Here is an 18740-nt window from a genome sequence, read left to right on the forward strand (position 1 = left end):
GTGTTTGTTTTTTCTCTGCTCCCATATGTATGCCTTGCATACATGTAGAGTACACACGTGTGTCTGCTATGTGGATGTTGTTGCCATAAGCTTAAAAGACAGCAAAGGTACTGCATGCACAATAAAAGTGCTCTAAAATTGTCGAGGGCAGGCTGTGAAAGTGTAAATCAGCACACTCGTTTGTCTGCAGAGGACTGCGGAACGGAAGTGCTGACTCTGCAGCGGCAGAGCACGGGTGGTGTGTGGGTGTGTGTGTGTGTGTGTGGGTGGAGGGGTTTGGGGTGGGGTGGAGAGAAGAGGAGGGCCAAACTGTATTGAGAGACTGAGAAATGAAGGAACTGCAGAGCAGCAATTGAAGAATAATTTGAAGAAGAAGCAGTTGGGGGAGAGGAAGGAAAATATATAAGACTGAGGGGTGGGAAGAAGGGAAATGAACAAAAGTGAGAGAGGGGCAGGTGACAGCAGAGGGCCGCAGAGTGGACAGCTGAAATTGATGAACAGGGAGGGGGGGAGGGAGATGAGAGGAAGAGAGAAGCTTTCCAGGGAGTCAGCAGCAGGCCCCTTGGCTTTTGGTCCAGCAGGCTTTCTTCCAGGAAATGAAATGACTTACCTCTCCCCAGTGCCATTCGAACTCGGCACACACACAAACACACACGTGTGCAAAGCGAGAAACATATTTCCCCGACGCATTTAAGCCAAATGCACACAAACTTGTACCGATTGGCTGTTATTGTGATCATCATTGCCACCATCTGCCTATTTTGGCTCTGTGTGTGTGTCCACAGTGTGTGTCCCTGTTGGAGAAATCATGCCGCCACTTTCTCAGTCGCCTTGTCACAGCCAACTTTTATTCATCATTGTCATCATCACCAGTATTGGACTGGTGCTTTGCTGAGAGCCATTAAACAGAAGCATCCAGTAACCAGTTCAGACAGTGATTTTTCTCTCAGAGCCACATATAAATACCGTGTAATCTCATGTGGTAGCTCATGGGAGTTTATTTTTAATCATTGTTACATAGGGGAGCATATTGCAAACGAGCAACTAATCAAAAAATCATCAAAAGTGACCTATAATGTTCATGTCCACCTCTGTATTTTAATTCTTGGACTTTATTAGAGGAGGGCAGGATTCATACTTCATAAATTTGCCTCATTTATCTTTTACTGAGCTTTGGTGGAGCCCCTCAGCTCAACGAGCCATTTTAGCTCGCTTTCTGCTCCCTTAATCCAGCTTACCTCTGATTGGCTGTTTGTCATAAACAGAAGGTATGAACACAGGTGAGCCTGAGATACTCATTTTTAGGACTGCCCCCTCTTGCTATCATCATCCAGATTTAAAGGCCGTGGCTTTGGCTCCCAGAGATTTACTTGTTGATACACAGGCCTCTGTATTTGAAAATTTGGCCATGTTTAATATCATTATCCACCATTGTTACAGGATACATATGACAGAAAATGAGGAAAAACATGATGGGGCCATTTTTCCATCGTGAATGTAACAAGCAAGTCTATAAGAATAAATAAGCCAAACATCAGCAATGCCCCATCATAAGAGTTGAGCATAAAATAAACAGAATAACACAAGACATGAATAAATTACTAATATTACTATTATTAATATTACTAATATTAACCATTAAAGCTAGCAGTACAATTTCAGCTTTGCAGGTGTGTGTGTGTGTGTGTGTGTGTGCGTGCGTGCGTATCACTGGACAAAACAGCTTCATGATTAATGGGTTTTTTATCTACATTTGTGAATACAGTGGCAAACATCTCTACACGTGTTACTGTTGCTTTTAATAAAATAAAGTCATCGTCGTTGTGGCAGCTGCACTCAGCCGATCTGAACTTTTCACCTCTTTTCTCATTATTGATTCCTTCTAGACTAATAGATCCAGGAGTGGAGGTTGCCATGACAGTAAAGTTTGGGGTCATTCTTTCAGAAGCCAGCAGGTCAGAGCTGGCTTTGTAGGTTCCAAAGCCTCTGAGGAGACACAGCACTGAAGTGACTTCCTGGAAAGAGACGGAGAGGGGAAAGAAAAAAGTCAGTCGCCTTAATGCATTCATTAAGGATGACGTTAGGACTGCAGTATTGATCTGTGTGTGTGTGTGTGTGTGTGTGTGTGTGTGTGTGTGTGTGTGTGTGTGTGTGTGTGTTCGCCTGGCGATGAAAAGGGCTATTGATCAACAAGTTTAAAGTTGTATGTAAATGTTTTGAGCTCCAGCTTGGAGGTAAAAATGGAGATACAGTAGTGACAGGTCTAGTCTAAGCAATTAACCAGAGACATGTAGTCACAGGTTATAAGATTTAGCTGTCATTGACATGCAGATGCCACAGGAACAACTTGAGAAGGTGTTGACAAAAGAATTATTTCCTATCCAGCTCTCTGCAGTGTCTTTAACACTCAGTGCCATTTTAGAACTAGCTCCAAGTTGGTCATATTCCCAGACTTGTTAAGCTCAGAGTGTGACTGATTTCTTAACAGGTCCTTTCTCTTCTGTTGGTTAACCACAAAGACGGTGTACATGCAGATCAGGTGTTCACTAGCTGTATCTGTGTAAACCCACATAAACTGGCTTTAGTATCTGCAAGAGATGAAGAGCTTTCCACCCAAAGATATTTCCTCTTCGGGGTTTAGTAAATGGTATAGTGGTGCCGAGCACTCTCTTAGCTGCCTGTTAGCATTGCATGCCCAATCTCTCTGAGTACCTAAGGTGTAGACTTTGATTCATAATTGGATGTAAGATTTTACCCCATGGTATCACCACCACGACAGTGGGCGTGTGTGGGGTTTTTTTTTTTTTGTTTGTTTGGTTTTGTGTGTGTGTGTGTGTGTGTGTGTGTGTGTGTGTGTGTGTGTGTGTTTTTGTTTTGTTTTATTTTAGTTTTTTTTTTTTTTTTTTAATATATCATATGAGAGTAAATGAAAGAGAAAAAAAAACTGTTATTGGCCTACTCAGGGTGAGCTGCACACAAAGATCAATAGCAATAGAGTTGCATCAACGTGGGTGACTTTTAATGTTATTTGAAATGGGTGACTACCACTGTGGGGTTGTTATTCAGAGTGGCACTGGCTCCTTCAAACAGTTCTTAGAATATGTGTGAACACTGCATCAATCTTTAGTCTTTTAAGTCGCTGGAAATTTAAGGACATTTTTTTTAAATCAATTTATTAATTTTGCTATTTTTTTTACTGCCCAAAGGTCCAGTCTTGAGTTCAGCAGAGAGTACTTAATCCATGTATTGAGCTCCCTAACATCCTATCCAACTTGAGCTCCCTGGTGCCAGTCCTAGCTGTCACACTGCAAGAGGCGGGGTCACCCTGGACAGGTCACCGGTCCACTGCAGGGCTACCCCACTGGGACAGACAAGCACACACTCTGTTCCACACCTGTGGTCAATTTAGAATCACCACCTAACCCTGGTTATTCCGCTGGATTGTGGATAAAACTAAACCCATCAAAATATATAGCCAACAGGTCTCTTTGGTATCTGTAACTGATGGCGTACTGTAATAGAAACACGCATGGGATGTAGCCTCCATTAATTAGCTTCACTCTGTAAACATTTTCTTTTCAGAGGAAGATCAATGAGCATGTGTACTGTAGCTAGAGCTGTAACCGAAGACCTAAATTCGGTCTTAACACTGTGTGTGTGAAGTGAGTTACTTAAAACTCGATCGATGTTGCAGAAGCGCTAGTCCAAAATACGGACCTTGTTTGCTACTGGAGAACAGCTTTAAAACATTTATAAAGACATCTACAGGCATTCCTCTTCTTTATCCTGCCCTGCTTTTAAATGCAAAGAAATCCCCCCAGCTGGTTGTGTGAATTTTAGTGCTACTCCCTGAAGAAATGTTAAATATACATCACAAACTCTCTGGAAGTGATTAAAGGAAGTTAACGGGCAGTTTTGCATGTTAACTTTGCTGATTTTTAGCTGCTCTGTTTTTGTTTGTGTGTTAGGGTGTGTGTGTGTATGCATGCTCACAGATGCTTGTGTATGCCAATACGCCATTACACCTCATTAAGCAGACATTGTACTGCAGCCATAAGACGGGTGCCACAACAGTCGTTACTCCAAGAGTGATTGAGTGCGAGACGAGGTGCTTTGCCTTCTCGCCGGGGACTGACGCCGAGGCTGTTACAGAACATTTACATAAACATCACCTCCTTCTTACATCTCATTAGCATAGAGAACACATCAACATGTAGCAAGGAGCGGAGGTGTAATGGATAGATAGATAGTTTAAAGGACAGATAAATGGGGAGGAAGGGAGGGAAGAGCAACAAGGAGAGTGTTCTGAGTGACTGGAGATGGGCATATTTAGTAACAGAGGAAACATTTACAGATGCATTGTTAGTTTTTATTTCTCTAACATTGTTTTTTTTTTGTGTGTGTGTCTTCAGGGGCTAATTTGTCCTGTTAGCTCTTTTCTTCATGCTTGTAACTCCTTTCTCCCTTGTGCTTCCTCTTTATTTTCTACAGCTGCACAATCAGCTCCTTTCCAAAATTAGCTAACTTCATCGGAATCACGGAGCCCAGTTGAATTACTTGGGGCTAGGTAAAGCTGTTGGGAACTTTGAGGAAATTAAAAGCCTAAGAGTGTCTCCCATCATCTACCCATGCTGTAAACTACTCAACCAGAAATGCATAGTTTGCAGAGAAGAGAAAAACATAGTGATTGCTTGACATTTTCTTGTGCTTTCAAAATAGATTTGACCTGTCAAGGCATTCTGCAAGACCTCTAAAGGTGCCTAGAGGTATCTAGCACCAAGAATTTATAAGACTTGGAGGACAGAATCTCTGGGGACTTGTTAAACGTTGGGCTCCTACAAATAGGTACTCACCCATACTGACTTGGTCATAAGTATTCGGCACCTATGAAGAGACGCGTTGCTTTACTCCTCTTCATGGCCCCCAATATATCAACCATAAATAGAGGTGGCAGACTTTGTACTTCACAAATCAGTACAAATCAAGTGTATTTGAAGTCTTGTTTTTAAAGCGTTGAGCTGAGGATTCCAGCCATTGTCCTTATAACCAAAAGGTGAGTTTGATGCTGGAAACTCATACGAGAATGATTTGACAATCTCAATCTCAACCACAGCCTAAAGCTTACCTTATTTTGTAGTCTATTTTAGTTCAAGTGGAATTGTACTTTAAAAAATTTAACATGAGTTGGGCAAGTCAGTCAGACTTGAAAATGGTCATTGAGACTATAAAGTAACTGTAAAGTTTTTAATAAGTTGAAGAGTAATGTAGTTTTTTATTTATTTTTTTATTTTTATTTTGGGTGTACAATTGGATGTCATTTTTGCAGATAGATCATTAGAAAGAATACAGGTTTAATGTACTTCCACATTGGTCATCTGCCGAGCACGTTAATAGGTAACTGTAGCTTGTGAGCACAGCATGATGCCTGAATTATTTTATTTTGCACTTTTGTGTTACGCAGCAAGGTGTATAGAAATCTAAGTTGACATGAGACCAAAAGTTGCGAGGAGCGATTGTGTGAACAGTACAATGCCACCAGCCTCCTTTAGATCTTAAAAAAGAAAAGTCAGTCTATATATAGTTATAATGATTTTTTTTAAGTACTTGAAGTGGCTCACTGTTTAAGCAAATGACCATCTAGCTAAGTCAAGTATATATGTCTTCATTTATATTTCTGATAAGGGCAAGCAAGGCAAGCAGTGTTTATAAAAATATACACCAGTTAACTTCAAAGCAGAGCAGTCGCTGACCTTTTAAACCAATCTCAAACAGCATTCTCTCATAAATCTTCTCTTATTTCCTGTTTTCACCATCCCTCAGATTGCTTGCATCTTTGTTTCCAGAGTTGGGTATCGTCTCTGGAAGCAGGATAAACTCCACTTGTCCGTGATCACATGGAATTAGTAGCACAAGTCCATTTCTGTATGTTTGATGTCTGTTTGCCTTTCTATAAAAGTCACTGCACGCCATTTTTCACTGTTGTCTACATATCAACTTAGTGTGAACAACAGGTACCCAGAGTCAATCCAAATCTATGCTTTTAATGCCCTCATCTATTCCAGAATAGAGCGTGCCTAAGTCTCTGAAGATCTCACTGTAAAAATATGGGAGAAAAAATTCCTCTGGCTCTGTCATCTGTTCCATATTTTAAACCATTCTGCCTGCAGCTCTTATTAAGAGATGGTTTTACGTTACAGATGTTGCATCTTCACTCTGCGTTTTATCTTGAACTTGCACATAGCTTATGTAAGAGCCTGCTGGTAAGCTGATGTAATGGGTAGACAGGAGAGGGGTGGCACTGTTTGCATATCTCTAGACTGCAGCTTAGACATCTTGGAATGAAAAACTCAAAATATTTTTTTTCTTTGTCTTTTTTTGCCTTATCCCTTTAATCTACACTGTACAGTGTACAATACTAATGTTGTAGATTTTTTGTTTTGGTAAACTCTACAGTAGAGCAGTCATGTAATAAAAATGACTCTTCTACATTTGGATGTCATTAATAGAATGGTTGTTTCCATCCTCTTCTTCAATTTACTTTTATGTTTGATCTTTATGTACATTTTATAGCAGGTGTGTTTAGTCCACTTTTTAGAATAAGAAGCACACACACACCTTCCAGTCCCCTCTGCCGCTAAAGAAGTTAATTTCTACCACTGAGCGTACCCCTCCTTCTCTCTTTAAAAGTTTCCGTTTAAAAAGCTGAATGGTCAGATTTTTCTATCTATATTAATTTTAATCTAATTATGCCAGTGGTCTTAAACACAGCCAGGCATTTCTAATTGAATATCTCCTTACGCATGAAGCTACATAATGAATGTGGGGGCACATACACACACAAAACGAGAACAGGCCTCATTGCCATGACTGTGCAGAATTGAGGCATTAATAGTAGGCTCTTTTACCCTTTCCACCCATATATAGCTGTCACCCTGCATAACAAATGAGCGCCTGATTTGAATAATTGGGTTTTATCTGGTAGCGGTCACAGGGATTCTGCACTTGCAGTGATTTTCATCTTGGATGCATGTACTCATTCTTCCTGCTTCCTGCCCTCATTTTCCACATAATAACACCAGAGATGGAGCAATGTGTTGTTTTTCCTGATATAACATATTTCATATTGCTTTGTTGGTATCATCTGAGAGAGTGGTTTGATTAATTTATCCTTATTACACATTTCATGCAAGTGTGTGGGCGTTTCTTATGGAGGAAAACACTCATACAGTAGAGTTTTGTAACATTTTCAGGCAGAACAGCAACAGCTCTGGCTGTACAGTCACTGCATAGACTGTTTCATATCTGTGCCCATCCTCATATCAATACATTCAAGTAAAAGACTAAAGTATACTATATTTCATTTATTATTTAAATAGTAAAAAAATTAAGAAAATGGGAAAATTGAGATCTTTAAAAGATGTCAAATAACTTCAAAGGTATTTCCCAGGTCAGTTGAATTTTCAGTCTGCAAAATATTTGTTTAAATTATTGAAAAGAGTACCCAATCCGTTTCTTCAACTAACTCATGTAGTTAGTCCTAAATTACAGGTACCTTTTTCATTTCCATTAAATTTAAAGAAGGCTTCAACAAAAAATATTTTTTGGAAACAAACATAGAAAAAAGAATGGAAAATTTCTGAAAGTATATTTTATGGTGCTAAATTGTTTAGAAAAAACATGGCAGAGATATGCTGATACTGATACTAATCATTTGTAATTATGAGTGACAATTTGCACTGGTATCACAAGTGATTCATGTCTTATAGCGACTCCTACTGGCTACAGATAAATGTGCTGTGCCTGAACGCCAGAATTAAAAGGGAAAGTAGCTTTATGTCATTATTTTTCAATAAAAATATCAATTGGTATGAAATTCTTAATAGGAAAAAATAACTACACAGTCCACATCACAGCTATTGAACTGTCAAAAGTGAGTTCTCCAAAAAGTCTCAGACTTTGATGTGCTGAAACTACTCTTCTATGCAAACCTTAATCAGTTGCAAGATAACTGAAGATACATGTACTGCCTGTTTCACATCCCGTGCCATTCTGTTTCTTCTTTTTGGGGCTCTCCATGGTGGAAACACTAGTGTACTTAGTATCATTATCTGGTTTGACTACAGCTTTCAAACAGATGGCCTCGCATTATCTTCAAGCACTCTTTGAAACGATGCATAATTCATAGTGGAATCAGCGACTGAAGGCTGCTCTGTCCCTGAGGCAACGAATCAAACTCCGAACTATAAGATTTCCAACACCATGCTGCCCACTTACATGGCTAATTTGGTTTCACAGACTACATAGAAAAGATTGATATAGTTTTTGGATGCCTCATTTTAAGCCATCTGTATTTAGATGACAGGGCGAAGTGTTAATGAGCTAATTCTAGTAAGCTGCGTGCATAGATCATGGGAACAATGCACAACACTTGCTAATGTATACAGAGACCAATAAAATATTACTCACTAAAACTGTAACACAAACCTGTTGAGAGTTCATTACCATACAGCAAAGTTATTTCTAAGATAATTGTGTGAAAATATTCAAAAGTCATCAGCCTCCAACTTTAAGGGTTAAAAATACCTTTTTGTAATTACGCTCTGTAAAATGTAACTTTTTAAACGCCAGGGGGCAGAGTTTTACTAATGGCTGTGTTGAAATAGTTTATATTTCTTTTCTTAGCTTTCTACCATAGACTTTGCACCATAGCGTGTGGTCCAAAGGTGTATTACATACAGGCTGTGGCTCTGGTCCTGCTTCACTTGATCCCAACACAATCTGTTCTTTTAACACATGAAGTCCTAGAAGCTATTTGTTTATATTCTGTTGATAGCTTTTGTTGATTTGGATGGTTTCAAACAGGAATTTACAGAATGTACCTGTGAGCCATGTGTGCCAGTCATGGACCTGCAGTTTTTGACATTTTATTTGATTGTCTTTCTTTGGATTTTGTGAAACGTCATTTATTTGGAATTTGTCCAATAAGAGACCAAATGTCTCTCACACTGGCTTTTTAAATCTACCTCTTTTATGTACCCCAGCCTTATTATTGGCTGGGGTACATTCTTGACCCTTTAGTCTTTTCTTTTAATTTCCTATTATGGCATCTCCATAACATGTTGCAACAAAGTAAACACAAGCGTGTGCGCATACAGTATCTTAATGCCAGAGCTATGAACTAGATGCACTGTGTCTCCAAGGCAACCTAAATTGGTCTCAGCAGGTATGTGGGCATTATGGTTTTTGCTGAGGACAGAGTGAGCAAGTGAGAATGAAAAACAGGGAGAGGGACGAAAGCATGTGTGTCGGGGGTGGGGGGCAGTGTGGAAAGAAGGAGTGGAAGGCAGGAGATAAGGCTTTGTGAGGGAGAACAGGAGATGAGAGGTAAAGCTACAGGTTGAATGTGATTAGTAGAAAGCAGCTGCAGGAGGAGGAGGTTAAGGATGAAGGGGGCTGGGGTTGCAGGGTGTGAGTGGGGAAGGCAGTGACAGTGATTGGGAACTAGCATGCTGCTTATTGCATGCCACGAAGAATAAAGTCAGTAACCAGTCTGCAGGATCTGTGCTTGTGTGCGCATTGCAGAAAAAGCTATTAAGCAATACCAGCACAGGCTGAGCTAACTAAATTACATCTCCAAAAAGGCAAGATTAAACTTTAGGCTAAATGCTCACACACACACACACACACACACACACACACACACACACACACACACACACCCTGAGACACACATACACACTCTAACACTCATTTACATTGACTAGTGTCTAGATGGCAGAAGGGGTCCAAGAACACAGACGGCCCGTGGGTGAGATGACGCAGACACCTCACCCACACACACAGACATGCACACACAGACACACACATGCTCTGATAACACGTAAATCTAAATATACACATGTACGAAGTCTGTTTCTCAGAATTGTCATATAACTGACTGAAGTGATGGAAAGCAGAGTGTCTTTGTGTATGTGCGTTCTGTATTTGTCACAGCTTTCACCTGCATGTGCGTGTTAGGCAGCTCCTTAAGGTGTTGATTGGGGGATGCGTGGATGTATGTGAGCTGAAGTGCGACTTGGGTGTATTCTGCATCCTTTTCTCAGTCCCGGCAGCATCTCTTATTCCCCTCCTGACTTGTCTGACTCTTTCTCCATTTCCCATGTCCATCACAGAGATGTCACACAAACCTCTACAGGAAACTGAATGGTTGTTTGGTTTTTTTAGGTTGGTTTCTCAGTGGCTTTTGCAGGATTTCTACTCCCACAGATCTAAAGGGCAAGGGGATTCGAAAGTTAGGATTAATAAAAATATTGCTGAGATGCTACAGCTAGCACTTATCCCTAAACACTTTCTGTTACTTGTTTCCAAAAATAAAAGAAAGTACAATACAACTGCAGTTTTATTGTACTATATATATTCTATCAATACAAAGTAGTTTTGGTGACAATGAAGTCACTTTTTTAGTATGATAATACATCTTGCCACAGAGCAAAGAGTTTGAGAGGTTTTATTTATAAAAAACAAATCAATTCAGTGAATCAGTCCCAGTCAAAACTTATGGTGGAAATTGAGGGGGAAGAAAAGATTTATGACAGGTTCCATCCTGTAGAGCGGATCTGTCATCTGCTGTTCGAGAAATGTGAACCCATCTGGATGGAGATGTTTTTTTGAGTCAGTGTAGTCCATGCCTCAAATAATTTAGGCCATTATAAAAGCCAGGTTTGCTATGTTTCATGAATCCAGAATGTTCATCTGTTAAACTAAAAGACTTTTATCTTGTTTTGATTTGGTAAAACTTGCATGCCACTAAAGTGAAAGAGCGATCCAAGTGTGGTGATTGTAGAATTTTCTTTTTCTGTTTGTCAGCAGTTGTTTTGTGTCGGTGTCCACATGTGTGACAGCAGACAAGAGATTGCAGTACATATTGTAAATGACAAAAGATATACATGTTTATTTGTTTTGTGTCACTAAGTATGTGCAGTCTGGGCCTTATTTGGACCCTTGTAACACACAAAAGTCACTGAATGCATAAGTGCATAAAGCCTTCACGTTTCACTCCGGCAAAAACGTATCTGAATCAAGAAATGAGCTGAACTTTGTCACACAGAGCTTTGTCACACAGTTACTGTGGGATATGACCCCTTGATTCAGTTATTGAAGAATTTATACAATTTTTGTGTGTGTGTGTGTGTGTGTGTGTGTGTGTGTGTGTGTGTGTGTGTGTGTGTGTGTGTGTGTGTGTGTGTGTGTGTGTTTCTTTTTTTTTCTTTAAAAATAAATATTTCTCATATGTCATGGATTAAATAAAGAATAGTAGGTGGCCTGTATAGATGGATAAAGGAAGTAAATGCTGCTCTGACGATTCTATTGGATTTTTTAACCTTGATTTGATGAAAGACAAACATGTTTGCAATCTAAGGAATAACAGTCGTTCTTCTTTATTTGTTCCATATTGACAGATCACCAGAAGTCAATGGAGGGCAGATGTAATAAGAGATATGAAGGATAGAGAACCATGGCCTAACATGTCAGGTTTTAAATTAAATAAAGGTTTGAGAATTCCTGTCCATGCTGAAATATTAAAAAAAAGTTGAATGTGATAAAGGTCAACCATTAAAATAAAAAAAAGTCCAAGTATTTGGAGTGTTACATGAACATTTGTTCTACATGCTGAAGCGTAAAAAGGACCCAGTGCACCCAAGTGTCTTTCCCCTCCAGAGGAGAAATGGGGAACAGAGGACAGGTTTGGAAAAAGGGTGGCAGGGGAGATGTGGCGTGAACAAGAGGCTGTATGAATTATGGTGTGTGCGTGAACATCCTAATGAGTCACTGTCAAACTAATGTTTGGTTCCAGCAATTAGTCATAATTACTAGAAGTGTATGCATGGCTCACACTGAGGATTATACAGTATATTAGCCGTGAATTTCAGTTTCCCGTTGCTTCTAGGTAAGTAAAGCAGACGTGATTGTGCCTCATAACCTGGCTTGTGTGTGCTTTGTATTTTGGCTTCGTAGTGCCTCTATTTCAGTGACATTTCTGTTGTGCATTTAATATTCATTGATCAGTGTAGTCTCATTTGTCTTTATCATCTTGCCACATTGTGTATGAAATCATATCCTGGACACGGGTTGAATGTGACGTAACCTCTGCTATACATGGCTGCCAGTGGTAACAGTGACAGATTTATTCTCATCCCATGTAACATTTCCAACATGTGGCTTCCACGTCTCAGCTAGCTGAGTTTCCATCCCAGTTTTTTATTTAAAAAGGAAATGGTTTTCAGGTCTAAAAACTCAAGTCAATGCAAAGAAGTCAAAGATTACTCTTTGGTTTCACAGATCTGTCATAATAGGTATTTGTTATTAAGTTGCACCACAAAGACAAAAGTCTATTCAGAATAGAACATCTCATTTGTCTAGAATTTATGAATTGACATAAATGAATTGACTTTTCACAAGATTGAAAACCTTACAGCCTTGAAATCTCATTCAAAGAATTTATCAGAAGCACATGTCTCCATGAGCAATCTAACGTGCAAACAGTTTCTCATGGAGCCCCTGAAGAAGTGGTCCTCTATTTTACATTTTCATAATTTTACGAAGAAAAATTCTAAATTGTGTCGAAAAGCAATTCACCTACTTCAAAAAACAGTGTTTCCCATGGCTTGCTTGTTGCTGGACTCTGTGTGGACTTTATATGGATCTTAAATTTAGGAAACTGATGAACTTTTGCCTTTTTTTTAGATTTTTTTTTTTTTAAATCACTCACCACTAAAGTGTTGTAGCATTTAGGATGAAGTAGTTTTCTAAGCAGACAGCATGTTTACTGGTGCTCAATATTTCAGAAACTGTTGGATGGAAACACAGCTATTATTGGCTAATTTTGAAAATATTCTGTTTGCCCCGTCCAAGTGTTAGTGCCAATCTCTGGGTGATGTAGTCCTAACATGTTACCTTGTTTCCTGCCGTCCCTTTAGTCTGCACGGTTCGCTGTCAGAAGTTCCTGATCTCGCGTGTCGGCGAGGACTGGATCTTCCTCATCCTGCTGGGACTCCTCATGGCCCTGGTCAGCTGGGTGGTGGACTTCTGCATCGCCATCTGCCTACAAGGTAAGCAAGCAAGGGACTGCATTTTTCACCTGTGGGTTTGAGAATGGAGAGTGCCAATAGTAACACAAGCAAGTAATGTACAGACTGTTTTATATTGGGATTAGAGTGGGAAGAGAGAGAAGTTAGTGGGAAGGGGGAGGTGGTAAAGGGGTGAGATGGCAGAGATGGGAAAATATATTGAGTCTATATTTTCAGATAACACTTTTACCCATGTGTACAAACATGAAGTGTAAACGAAGGGAAAATAAGAATTTGAACTAGCATGACATAAGGAATTAGTCAATTAAGTGCTTTAGAAATGGAGAAAATAAATTATTTCCATATGGCAAAAATAAAGCCTCGCTCAACTTATATTCTGTTGTAATTCTCCCATCCATTTTTTTAATACCAAATTTTTCCCAAGGAAATTTAATCAGGAGAAAGACCTTTAGATGTGCCAGTGGTTGGGAAGATTTTAAATTCAGGAAGGTGCCATTTAAGCGTATTTGGGATTTGTTAAATGCCTGGTAGAGAATGGCAATAAATGGTACTTAAGCCTTTCATGGGGCTGAAAATAATGGAGAAAAAAAAAGCTTTAAAACACCTGATGACTTGGTGCTGGACCTTCTTCCAGTTGGACAGCAAGTTTTGCTTTATTAACAGCATAACTTGCAGAACTGTTTGGCGGAAGCTGTGGGAGTTCTAGGTGGTTCTGCAAGTAAATCAGGCCGTAATCAGCAGCCTCTCCAGTGAGTCTTTTATCCTGTTATTTGAGATCAGCTCCACCACATTAGAGAGCAGTTGCCAATTTAGTCTTTGTGTAGCTCTACACCTTTGTGGAGTTTATGCAGCAGAACTGCAGTCGGCATTTAAAGCAGAACAAGGACTTCTCCAACCACCCGTAGACCACAACAGTGGACTGCAAGACAACAGACTTTTTGGAGAGGCAGCTGAATTATCTCAAGGACCGCCGAAACGGTGATCTGGTTATTCCTGCAAGGAAATGGAAAAACACAACAGGAAGGGCTAGAAAAATCAAAATAAGAGTATATTATTTTTTTAATGTGACAGGGTTCTGCTTTATATAGATCGAGACAAATACAAGACATTAAGCTTTTTTTCTTGTGATGAGTTTTGCAGAGTGAAACTCTTTCCTAGAGCTTTATCGACACATCTGCATAATGTGGTAGTTAATTAGGAATGCTTTTATTGATCTGTCCCTACAGGACCTTGTAAATAGAAAGATTTTACTGAGGATTGAGCCCTGTTGGAAATGAATGCAGATGATGATAATAATGTGCAGCTTGTGATGTGTGAAACATCTTTAGAGGAGTAAAACCAAGGAGGTGTAGCAGGCAAAAGTTTGGGGGTAAGAGAGAAGTGAGTAAAAAAAAAAAAAAAGGAAGCCGAGAGAGTGGTGGAGGGATAACTGGGGATTCAAGGTTGATCAAAGGGTGGCAGCAAGGATGAATGGAAGGCCTCTTATGGCATCTATCATCAAACATGGAGGTAGATTTAGAAACGGAGAAAAAAGATGATGAGGATGAGGGATTAATCAGTAAGTAAACTGTACAGTCCAGGAAGAGGAAGGAAGACGCTTTAAAACGATTGAAGAAAGTTGTGAGAGCTGATCAGAAACCTCACAGGACTGCGTCTAATTCAAATGGATTTCTCAAACGGTGTGTGTGTGTGTGTTACGCTCTCAAGAGGATGCTAACCTAGTCTTGTCAATTCCAGTTATGCTGTACAGTTCTCGTAATTGGATCCAGAACATGACTAACTACCTGTCCTGTGCAGAGAAAAACCACACAGCTACACATCTTTCATGTCTTTAAAAATATTTATACAGCCGCTCTCCTGGTTGTGCATTGACTGTGCGCTTGTGTGTGTGTTCATCAGTTTGTTCTTGTGAAGTTTTATCTTTGACTGTATTCGAAATGAACACATTGTTTCCTGTGGAGTGTGTCTGCGATGCTTTATTCAGTGGATGGTGGCTTTACACGTCTGTCCTGGTTTGTGTGTCCACAGCACAGAAGTGGATGTACGGTGGTCTGGACAGTAATGTGTTCCTGCAGTACCTGGCCTGGGTCACCTACCCCGTTGTCCTCATCACCTTTTCCGCAGGCTTCACTCAGATCCTTGCTCCACAGGCTGTTGGTATGATACGTAAAAAATAATACTGGTTTGCTAACCACTTGCATTTAACCAATTTAGACCTTGTGAGTGAGTAACCACAAAATAATCAATTAATTTTGCAGGGCCAAAAATAAACACCAGCATGGATTTTAAATCAAACAGTCAATGTGGCTGAAGTGCAGACTATAAGATTTAAATCAAGGGAGTGAATGTATTGCATTCATTTTTATAAACAATCCTCCATTGTTTAGAATGTCAAAAGTAATTGGGCAAGTGACTATCAAAGACTTTCATTGCCAGGTGAGGCCTGTTCACTTGTTATTCCATGACAAAAGATCCAGGGTGTTAAACCTGTGTTTTGAAGCTGTTCACTGGAACTCTGAATATGAGGTACAAAGAAATGTTGATGCAAGCGAAGGCTATCACTAGGGTGAAAAACCAAAAGGTGAGATGGAACTATTTTAGTCCACATGTGGGTCAAATCTGAACTAGAATGATATAGTGATTGACAACTAATACTAGAAATTTAATGATAGCGACACAATATCACCAGTAGTTTTACTAAAAAAACATTCCTTCAAAACACAGTGTACTACCCCTACTACATAAATAATAGTATAAGCATGTTGTGATTTGATAGACTGAACATTATTGACTGTTGCTAACATAATAGTCTGATAATAATGGTCAGGCTATAATTGGCACCCAAGTTCATACAAGTTGCAGCTTTAGAAGTTGTTCCCTCTTATAGGATGGAAGATGGTGAGATCTTTTTTTGTGTGAGGTAGAAAAAACACAGATGTGATGTCATGCACTGATCAGAATTTATTGGATCAAAATCTTGTTCATCTTAATTAATATGATTATTAAATTCTTATCAAATAGTTGGATTTCTTCTTAGAGATTTAGTTGAGAATGATAACAGCTGGAAAAATGATGTTCGATTTAAAACAATCAGCTATACGTGCCTACTGTTGTCCTATTACAGGTTCAGGTATTCCAGAGATGAAGACCATCCTGCGTGGAGTCGTCCTAAAAGAATACCTCACCTTCAAAACTTTTGTGGCCAAAGTCATTGGCCTCACCTGTGCTCTGGGCAGTGGCATGCCACTGGGCAAAGAGGTAAAACAAATCTGCTTCACCCACTCTAAATGTACATGTACTGCATGGTGTGTACATACAAATGAATACAAGTAGCTTTCTGAATGGGAAGATGGGATGGACAATACATTAGAGACACAGAAAAAACTGACAACTTTTTTTAATCAGTGAGTCAGTCATTGCAGGACGTGACTAATAAGAGTTTATGTAATACAAGCCGCTTTCACACATGTTGATGAAAATCAGTTTCTTTCATTAAGCTTTTGTGTCTGCCTGCATTAACAATACTAACAGAGAAGTTGAGAATAAGGACTTTGTACTTTAAAGGCTCCTAGCTAAGCTAACATTTTAATAAAAAAAAAAAATAGGCCATTTTAAAACATTTCTATACCTACTTACGCAAATTATAAGGTGGAATAAAAAAATAAAAGGTGGAATACATTTGTACTTCTAAAATGTAAAACAATATCTCATTAATCTGGCCGAGATTGTAGTTACTGGTAGTCTACTAAGCTAGGCTAGTTAGCTTTTAGCAAGACTATTCTGTCTGGTGTTACGTTTCTCTCCAATATAATTTTGGTATTGGCTTTATTTTTGTTTGTTTATTCAGTTGTATAACAAATTAATTCTTAAGGGTTTAGAGCAAAATTGAGCTTTCTATTTCTATAAACTGGAAAAAGTGAGTTGTTAACTATTGCTTTAACTATGGTCAGTTATCACTTTAGCTATTGATAATCTATAGACTAGAAGTCTTACCTTAAGAGTTCAGAGAAGTACTAATAATATTCTGCATGAGGAAAAACCTGCTCTCGTTGGAAATTCCATGCTATTACAGTTATTGTAGGTTGTTACTATTGTTTTGTGGAACTGGTCATACAGCATTGTGCAAAAGTCTTGAGCCACCTCTCATTTCTTTATATTTTGCTTCCAAGGAGCTAAACATTCTTATAATTTTTAAAGTGGTCATAAGCAATAGTTCTCTAGCTTTCTGACGATCTTTCAAATATTATCTTTGGAAATTCGCTGGTTTTTCACTCATTTTCTTTCCAGTCCTGATAATGGACTATTTTCAGAGGAATATTTTTTTTGATTGCTAACCTATGAATCATTCAATAAAAAAAAAAAAAATGCTCTTAACCCAAGGGATAAACTAGTGTTCTGTCTACACATAACAGACATAACAGAACTGTATGTGTGTGTTGGCACTTTGTTACTAGTAGCCTGCCACAAAAACATTTAATTTGTTCCCATTTCTTTAGTTGAATCTATGAAAAATGCCAAAGGTAACCCAGTTTGTCAGACATAAAATATAATTTTTGCACCAGGTAATTTCTAAAGCACAGTGTGCAGTGTGTCCTTAAAAAAATGGTGAAGGACAAAAGAAATGGCAGGCCTAACAAAACTACCTGATAAACAGTATCTGAAAGTCATGTCTTAAGACATAGGAAAAAATCCTCTGACACAGGACCTGAGAGATGCATCTGGCCCTTCAATTGATCCAACTAACATTCACTGAAGCCTCATATGAAGTGGTCTCAGTAGAAGAGTGGCAGTCAAGAGGCTAGTCTTAAATAAGGGAAACAGAGAGAAAAGGCTGAGGTATGCCAGATTTCGCAAGAACTTAACTGAAAGTCAGTGGTAACTGGTCTGTTATGGTTAGGGGCTGCATTGCAGCCAGTGATCTTGGGGATTTTGACATTTGGTGGAGTCCTCACAGCTTATACCTTAACATTATTGAAGCAGTGAGGGATCATCTTCAGAGAGAGTGAAATAAAAGTCAGCCAGCATTTAAAGAAGAGCTTTGAATGTCATTCAAGAAGCCTGGAGAACTATTCCTGAAGACCGCTTAAAGAAATGACAAGAAAGCTTGGTGGACAAATACATGTATTATATGTATGTTTGCACAGAGTGAAGACTAACAGTTTCTAGTAAGATAAGTTAAGATGTCAAATTTGTTTTGAACAGAAGTGCAGTTAGTATGTTTTTTCTTCGTAGAACAGAAACGGACAGCCATGTCTTTATCGCTACCTTTATGAGACACAATCTAGTTTCTCTTTTTACTTTTCAGCAAAACCCAAGCGCTGACCCACATTCTGCTTTTGTTGTTTACTAGCACAGTTTCAGTGATTCACAGCATTAAACCTTTGTGTTGTGATACAGAGCCCTCGCTAGCAGCTGGGCCCTTTCAGCTTTGAATGCCGGCTTTTACAACATTCAAAATAAACATTAAACATCGCTTCAGAAGACGGGCTTCCACTCAAATCATTACTGGTTGTCAGAAACCCACGTAGGTCAAAGTAAGGTGTCTGAACAGTGGTAGGATGTGTTGTGAAACGACTTGCCTTAAATCTCTCTGTATATTCACATACTACAGCACATGAACCTTTGGCTGCTCATTCACATCCCTGCATCATC

At 39.2% G+C, this 18740-nt stretch overlaps 1 protein-coding gene across 3 annotated transcripts in view; it reads left to right on the forward strand.

Annotated features, from left to right (window-relative positions):
- The window catches only part of clcn2c (chloride channel 2c), a 164666-nt gene that overhangs the window by 61637 nt on the left and 84289 nt on the right, over positions 1-18740 (forward strand). For all 3 annotated transcript variants that reach the window (XM_063492667.1, XM_063492669.1, XM_063492668.1), the window contains 3 exons: positions 12978-13109; positions 15117-15245; positions 16213-16346. In XM_063492667.1, coding sequence (XP_063348737.1) covers positions 12978-13109; positions 15117-15245; positions 16213-16346 — 395 coding nt within the window. The remainder of the gene's footprint in view (positions 1-12977; positions 13110-15116; positions 15246-16212; positions 16347-18740) is intronic.

The sequence above is a fragment of the Pelmatolapia mariae genome, linkage group LG14, assembly GCF_036321145.2.
Source record: "Pelmatolapia mariae isolate MD_Pm_ZW linkage group LG14, Pm_UMD_F_2, whole genome shotgun sequence".
Taxonomy (NCBI): Eukaryota; Metazoa; Chordata; class Actinopteri; order Cichliformes; family Cichlidae; genus Pelmatolapia; species Pelmatolapia mariae.